The sequence below is a fragment of the Arachis stenosperma genome, chromosome 10 (genome assembly GCF_014773155.1).
Source record: "Arachis stenosperma cultivar V10309 chromosome 10, arast.V10309.gnm1.PFL2, whole genome shotgun sequence".
In the NCBI taxonomy this organism is placed as follows: domain Eukaryota; kingdom Viridiplantae; phylum Streptophyta; class Magnoliopsida; order Fabales; family Fabaceae; genus Arachis; species Arachis stenosperma.
This window is the reverse complement of record NC_080386.1, coordinates 127,770,048-127,777,970: the sequence shown is the minus strand read 5'-3', so window position 1 is coordinate 127,777,970 and position 7,923 is coordinate 127,770,048. Positions and strand designations below refer to the sequence as shown.

General features: G+C 34.2%; 2 protein-coding genes across 3 annotated transcripts; both read right to left on the bottom strand.

The window, feature by feature from the left end:
* Window positions 1-238: 238 nt before the first annotated feature.
* Window positions 239-1,377, bottom strand: LOC130956026 (30S ribosomal protein S31, mitochondrial). Its single transcript, XM_057883048.1, has one exon. The coding sequence runs from the start codon at window positions 1,337-1,339 to the stop codon at window positions 1,085-1,087; it is 255 nt and encodes an 84-aa protein (XP_057739031.1). The 5' UTR covers window positions 1,340-1,377; the 3' UTR covers window positions 239-1,084.
* Window positions 1,378-2,188: 811 nt separating this feature from the next.
* LOC130954673 (uncharacterized) lies at window positions 2,189-6,815 on the bottom strand. Of its 2 annotated transcripts, XR_009076383.1 has the most exons (3): window positions 6,662-6,805; window positions 2,631-3,001; window positions 2,189-2,518 (listed from the first exon to the last, which is right to left on the bottom strand). XR_009076383.1 is itself a non-coding variant. In XM_057881429.1 (2 exons), the coding sequence occupies exons 1-2, from the start codon at window positions 6,772-6,774 to the stop codon at window positions 2,779-2,781; spliced, it is 336 nt and encodes a 111-aa protein (XP_057737412.1). In that variant the 5' UTR covers window positions 6,775-6,815; the 3' UTR covers window positions 2,540-2,778. The 2 variants fall into 2 exon arrangements, 1 of the variants encoding a protein (XP_057737412.1); XM_057881429.1 differs by lacking the exon at window positions 2,189-2,518 and having other exon boundaries at window positions 2,540-3,001; window positions 6,662-6,815.
* Between the last annotated feature and the right edge of the window lie 1,108 nt (window positions 6,816-7,923).

Below are 7,923 nucleotides of genomic sequence, written 5' to 3'. Positions count from 1 at the left end.
AACAATCAAAACATGATCATATAATCACCAATTGCAAATTTTTTTGTTCATACAAACAGAACAATGAAAACATGAAGCATATGATAAATTAAAAGATTACCAATTGCAAACTTTTTTAATAACAGAAGTTAGAACAACAAAAAATGAAGCATATAATAACTCATACAATCCCCAATTGGAACAGAACAATGAAAACATTCAGCATATAATGACTGAGGCAGAAAACAGTCTGAACAGAGTATATTGGAAGAGAAAAAATGGAAGATAGTCACAATCTAAGCAAATGCTACTTGATTGGCAGAAAAAATTATTATGAGCAAATGCTTCTTGATGTATATTATCATCCATAATTGAAATTAAGAAACCACCTCCTATAAGAATTAAGAAACCTGTAATTCAATTCCAAAGATTTGTGAACGGAAATAACATGTTGATGGCAAAATCGCTAAACAAATACCAAAGTGACATTCATTTTTGTTTTCAACAATGATTAATTACAAAACTTCTTTTGTGATTTTGCAAAGGAATCACCACAAAATCCCACATAACATATGCCATTGGCATACTGGCCACTGGGGCATGTAGGACCTCATCTTGGCTTACCGAAAATATTAAGATTCCAAACAACTTTTGAGTCCATAGCTATTGTTGTAAAGTTCAGCTCAGAGGAGCTACAATACCCAGAGGAAAATAACATCCGCAACCTGAAAGAGAGAGCTGATTTTTCTGTCTAGTTTGTCTAATTCATTTATCCTTTTTGTTTTAATTATAATCATTTCCGCAGATACATGGGACATTTCCCTTAAAGGTTTTCAGAATATAAAAATCTCAATATCATGAACACATAGAGGAAAATACTGTTTGAAATGAGCCTAACAATTGATGACTGACTAATAAACATTGAAAATCAACTGTGAATGAAAAACTCAATATGTATATGCAGAACAGCAAAGGCAAGTAATGAAATGTGCTTCTCATACCCGAACCTCCCTCACAGGGATACGAGGCTAATCTAGTGATTTACTTATTGCTACCCCAAAGCAGGAAGAACATAATTCAAAACCCTAGAAAGTAGATGCAGCAGTCAAATGAGCTTGAAAGGGAGAGGCCAAGGAGTGGACCTGGGGACTTCGACTTTGTCCTTGATGCGTTCTATCATCTTCTCCTTCTTCGGCCTAGCGTTACCGTACGATCCCTTGAATCTCTTCCCCTTCTTCGTCTTCTTGTCACCTCGCCCGCACACCGTAGGTAAACCTCCTCCTCCAGACGCCGTCCAGGACGCCGTCAACCACCTTGCAGTGGCTGCTATGCCGCACCGCTGCATCGCACTGCTCGCCATACAGATACAGATACCTTCCACTGAGGATGCGGAAAGCTCATGGTAGACAGACCTTGTGCACGATATTATGGGCCAGGCCCAATCACCATAACTTGGGCTGTCTCTCACGGCCCTATAAATACTAAGTATATGATGAATATGAGTTGGAAGGTATGAATAGGGCAATACGCTAAACAAATTGCTGTTATAAATTAAAGCATAGCCAAACGACGAAGTATTTGCTTGTGTCGTCTTCGATCTTTATCATTAGCTACATTTTAAATTGGAATGAAGTCATTAACCAAATTAAGTTATTCACTAAGTTAATCTAATTAAAAGACTCACTGATATCAGTAAATCAAGAAAATTGGAGAATATTAGATGTTACAAACATGAAACATTGAATGAAATTAATCTTAACATGTATCTCATTCATTACATTCTCATCTTTTTATTGTTTTTTAGATTTTAGATTTTATTTATTTATTCATTCTATTATTTGAATATTCAAATAGTGAATTTTTTTAAATTGAATTTGCTGCCTGATGGATAATCTTCGAAAAAAAATATAATTCTTTTACTATTTTTTATTACTTGTGAGTTGAGATCGGTGCACTTGTCCTAACCGAGACTTTATAATTCGGTAACAAAAATAATAAAGGGGGACTTATTGGCTATTTTGGCCTAAATATTTTAATGGATTATTTTTGAAAAGATAATTCCACGTTTATATGATGTCGATGTTGAGTTTGTTGGCCATAACACTTCTTTTTCCAGCCTTTTGTCCTTTAAAAACAAATAGTCATTCACTCGGTGGAATCAATTATATTGATTAGGAAAGAGCATCTATCATCATAAACCAAATTTATTCTAAATGATAGGGGTCACCTCAATAGAATCTTCACATCTATTAATTTTGTTTTAAAGTGGCATCCATCTAGCTTTTTTTTTTTTCCCCAATAGTATTCCTCAATCCAACAGATCAAAAGACTAATTTGCTGCAAATCTAAATTCTATTTAAAGATCTACTACTGGCCAATGGATTGTTACATACACAATACGAGATTCAAATCCCCAACACTTGTTTAAGCAAACAGTGAACTCACCACTTGACTCTAGCTTTATTCTTGTAAGACATCATTTTCAATTTGACATGTGGCCCAATGACAGAACAAATTCATCAATATAATGGTGTGCTCCCTAAAAAGCAAGAAAGTGAAAAGGATAGATTATTGCAATGCTTACCTTATCAGTCAAGGACAATAATGGAATCAAAATATTACAAACCAAATACAATAGAGACAACACATACCACTAATCCTGATTAACAAGCAGCATCTTGATCATGCATCTGTTCTTGCAACAAGGTATTAAGGATAAAACTACTGTTACATACCACCATCTGTGAGGTTTTCTTGTCACAATTTTATAGGGCAAGGAGATAAATAAAATCACATTGATTATTGTTTAGAACATTCAGGACATGAAAAGTAACCTCTGGCTTGACATTTTACACAAGATATCTGCTTGACCTTTGATTGATAACCAAGATTTTCATACAAGTCATCTATGAGGTTACTACCGAGTCTTAGTATTCCGCCTTCTTTGACTGAGCCAGTTCCTTTACATCTAGAACAAGCTAATCTCCTCAGATTGCCACATCGCCTGCACATCCCCAGTGCACTGCAATCAAGGGGATATATGTTAAAACTTGAAAGAACAATTGAAAAATTTTAACAAATAAAAGTCTCAGTAAGTGTTTGTTTACAATGTCATTTGCATTATAGTTTCACATAATCTACGTTGTTATATTTATCTTAATATAATTAATTCTTGTGCTGCAGGTGCCAAAGTGGGAGTACCATTAAAAATCTGTCACCAGAATTCACTTGAAACATTAGTGCACGAGAAAAATTCAAGGGTCTGAAAGATTCAACACCATGACACTGAATCAGATTATAGAAACGGCCAAAAGGCAATGGAAAAATTGATGCCATATAAAGACTCCCACAATTAGAAAGCAGCAAGAATGACTTCAAACATTCATGGGAGTGTGAAAAACTTCAAGACTGACTCAAAGTGAATCTTTTCATGATCCAATAACACTGTGAAGATGTTATAAAGCAGACCTACAATGGACCCAAAAATACTAGATTCTGGGATGATTTAGGACTATTTAATTTTGAATATGGTATGAGAGTAAAGTTTAATATGGTCAACGCTCCAAGTCCTTATCTACTTCTGAGCATGAGAGGTGTATCAAGTCTCATATTGGAGTGGGCTAATCACATTTGGCAGAGGTAATACCAAGGTTTCCTTTCAAGACTTCTAGCAACCATTGGTATTGGGATGGAGAGGGAATTGACCCATTTTTGTTGGACTCTCCTTCACCATCGGTTTGTACCATTGTTGTGACAAGAGTTGGTAGCTACAAAGTTTATGGAGGCGGTGGTGGTGTTGCTGCGTTCGGAGGGCCAGGGAATCTAGGGTGCAAGACTTTGTGGAGGCGCCACATCCTCCGCCATAGTTCCCAACTTAAGAAAAGTTTTCAAATAATAAAAAAATGACCTTAATTTAAAATATTATAGTCAACATAAAATACACCTTATGAATATACTGCCCAAGTGAAATCTTTAGCAAAATCATGGGAAACATGTTCGTAATTATCATAATTGACTAGTATTATTCCTGTTCGTGGTTGACTTGGGACACTACTCATGCATGTAATTCTTGTTGGCCATGAAATTTTGTTTGTTATGCATAAATTTGTCTCATTCATAATTTCATGGGAAAGTTTTCTAGCAAGCATTTGAAGCAAGAAAGTTGAACTACAAATGCAGCTCTTAACAAATACAAATGTGATCATGGAAGCCTATATTTGGGACACTTTTCCCACATGTCATTGTGTTAGGCAGCAGCCCAGCAGCAATTAGGAATTAAGCAGCGAAAATCAAAAGCCAAATCGGTTTCGTCAATAACACAGAAAATGAAAAACTAAAGCTATATATTTTGTTTGTCTCAAGCAAACCAGGCAAGAGGTTTCTCGAGAGATGACCTTGTGATGCAAGCTTAGTGCATTGAAGGTGCGACTACTTCCATAATGAACTGTGGCATTACCTCCTGCATGTAGTACTAAAATTAAATAAGAAGGGGAATCGAGCCTTTGGAGATGTCATCCCTGCATTGAAGATAAATCCGAAGCAGAACATATGCCATTGGCATACTTGCCGAAAATATTAAGATTCCAAACTTTTGAATCCATAGCTATTGTTGTAAAGTTCTGCCCAGTGCAACAGAGACAAGCAGAAGTAAGATGTCGAGGATGATCTCGAACGTCACTATTGCAAGTGGCGGTTCAACAGCATTGCGCATAATTGGAGCAATCATTGCCGTGGCCTTGCTGTTATGGACTATCAGCTATGGATATGAAGCAGCAACTAAGTCACCAAGACACTCAATACATGGCCACTTGGTCTCTTGCATTGGAGCCTTGGTAATAATAAGGTTTCCTTATCTACTTCTGAGCATGAGGGGTGTATCAAGTCTCATATTGGAGTGGGCTAATCACATTTGGCAGAGGTAATACCAAGGTTTCCTTTCAAGACTTCTAGCAACCATTGGTAACGGGATGGAGAGGGAATTGGCCCATTTTTGTCGGACTCTCCTTCACCATCGGTTTGTACCATTGTTGTGACAAGAGTTGGTAGCTCCAAAGGTTATGGAGTCGGTGGTAGTGTTGCTGCGTTCGGAGGGCCAGGGAATCTAGGGTGCAAGACTTTGTGGATGCGCCACATCCTCCACCATAGTTCCCAACTTAAGAAGTGTTTTCAAATAATAAAAAAATTGACCTTAATTTAAAGTATTATAGTCAACATAAAATACAACTTATGAATATACTGCCCAAGTGAAATTGTTAAAGATAGAACTTATATACCTGAAATCTTTAGCAAAATCATGGGAAACATGTTCATAATTATCATAATTAACTTGTATTGTTCCTGTTCGTGGTTGACTTGGGACACTCATGCATGTAACTCTTGTTGGCCGGGAAATTTTGTTTGTTATGCATAAATTTGTCTCATTCATAATTTCATAGGAAAATTTTCTAGCAAGCATTTGAAACAAGAAAGTTGAACTACAAATGCAGCTCTTAACAAATGCAAATGTGATCATGGAAGCCTCCAAATAGGCACAAAAATGAAAAAAACATAGTGTCTGCCTATTACATAGCTTGGTTAATCAATTTCCTTGATGATTGGTATGATACATTGAATAATCCTTTACAAAGAAGAAAGTGAATAAGTAGGTTTTGAGCTTTTTATGGCTTCTTTCATGTTTTGATGATAGAGCTTAAGTTAATGAATACTCTTAGGACGCTCATTCGCAGAACCCTATATGAAAAGCCAGGCTACTTCAAATACTAAGAAATGGTAAGATATGTATCACGCAACAAGTTTGAATTGTTGGAAAGTGTGCTAAGAGCCCAAAAAAATGGTTCAGAACACTATAAATTTAATTTCACTATTGAGGAAAACTGTTATGATACAAGTCTAGCACTACATGATCATATATAAGAGTATAATAACTACTAACTAACTAATGAGTCATCAAACTCACTCAACTAGTACACATGCAAGATTAGCTTGTTGTCACACACCCCAGTAGCAGAGATGTTCAAGGGCCGCATGGAGGAGCCACCCCTTTTCAATATATGCATAACTATAAATTGACATCTTACTATAATTATAAATTGTGTGTTCTGTTCTGTCTAATTTATCAAACAAAATGTAAAATGTAAAATGTCAATGTACTCTATGTACTCTATGTACTCTTGTATCTATGTCTCTATTAATAAATTGAGATAGCAACCCCAGGGGTTAGTTAGACGAGAATGAGAAAAATAAAATGAAAAATAAAGCATACTTGGAAGTAGGAAAAGAATTGAGCGGAAATTTGTGGAGAGATTGGCCTCTCTAAAGCCAATTGATCATTTCTTGTAATCGTTTACACGCATACATTCTTTACTCAATACATTTTTCCACCGATTTGGGAACTATCTCACTGATATTCCTTCATCTGTGATTTCTATATTCTTCACCTATCTCTATTTGCTATTTCTTCACTGCTACTTCCTATACTATTTACTCTATTTCTGTTCTGTTTTTTTCTTACATTTATACAACTACTAACACAGAATAAACAGAAATAAAGTTGAAAGACCAAATTAAAATTAAGTGCATAAGGTTTCAAGGGGATCAAAATACAGTTCAATTCCTTCCCACAAAAGATTCTAATAGCTGTTTCTTGGACACAAGAAAAAACAGAAGAGAAGAGTAAGTTAACCTGCGCTGAGAAGAAGAGAAGAAAGCATCGATTTTGGGGGCAGCAATGGTGGCACAAAGGAGAAGCGTGCCAACTCCCAAACCTGCAACTTCGCTTGCTGTGATGTTATCCATTTTCTCTGTCTTCTCTTGTTATCAAGCTTCTCAAAAGGGATCCAACCAGATCCGGTTTCTCTCAAAATATTTTAATATCTTGGTTCAAGGCCTTTTGGGCCTAGGCCCATTATTGACAAGCTCAACTATAAGACACGGGCCACCAAACAAAACCAATGGAAAATTACATTTTTTATTTGTTTATTTTATTAGACGTATGTTAAAATATATAAAAAGAGTATTTAAGTTATAAAAAATAATAAAATAGATAAGTAGCTCATTAAAATTATATTTAAATGGTTATAATTATTTTATAACTTATTATCTTAATTTTTTATCTTTATTTATAATCTAATATATAAATATTTTGTTAGTATAATCCAGTGTTAATATAGTTGAATATCGATTAAATCAGTCGATATATTTTGTTATATAATTGAAAATCTTGCATTTTTTTTGTTATCTTAATTTTTGTGTTATAATCTAATATATATAATTACTATAAGTGGAAATGACTAAGTCATCACTTATCTCTATAGCCAATAAATTATGGTTCAAATGATATAATCTCTCCATACTCACGTAAGAAGTCACGAATTTAAATTTTATCTTTGATAAAAAAAAATCACTTATCTCTATAAATATTTTATAAAATTCAGATATTTCTTAATTTTAACTTATTAAAATTTATTTAAATTTTTACTAACTTAAGTATTAGAATTTTTTTTTTAGGTATTTCCATCATCTTTTGGACATTACGCAAAATAATATTTAGAAATAAAAAAAAAAACTAAATAGACAAATTAAAACGTGTCACTAAACTTGCTGCAATATTATAGTTAGTGGTAAGCTTCTTGATGAGACATTGAACTTATCTTGTCTCTCACTAGTTAATTGAGATGATTACCAGTTTGGGTTTTAATTTTTAAATTGATTAGTTTGATCCTTTTCAGGTTTATAATCCTCAATCAAGTTAATTACTCACATAAATTTCATTTCATGTTGTTAGTAGATGCTGACATGGATTTTTAAATACACTACCTGGCATACTTCATGATCAGACAATGACATATCTCACTAGTTTATATATAAACAAATTAATGCTCAAGTTTTTATGCATGAATTATTTTGGTCTATGAAAATATAAATTAAAAAAAAAAACTCATTATA

Excerpts from the sequence above, each read along its gene's own strand:
- LOC130956026 (XM_057883048.1), bottom strand. The coding sequence starts at position 1,339 with ATGGCGAGCAGTGCGATGCAGCGGTGCGGCATAGCAGCCACTGCAAGG.
- LOC130954673 (XM_057881429.1), bottom strand. The coding sequence starts at position 6,774 with ATGGATAACATCACAGCAAGCGAAGTTGCAGGTTTGGGAGTTGGCACG. Across the intron at positions 3,002-6,661 it reads TTCTCTTCTTCTCAGCGCAG|TGCACTGGGGATGTGCAGGC; the intron begins GTTAACTTACTC and ends CCTTGATTGCAG.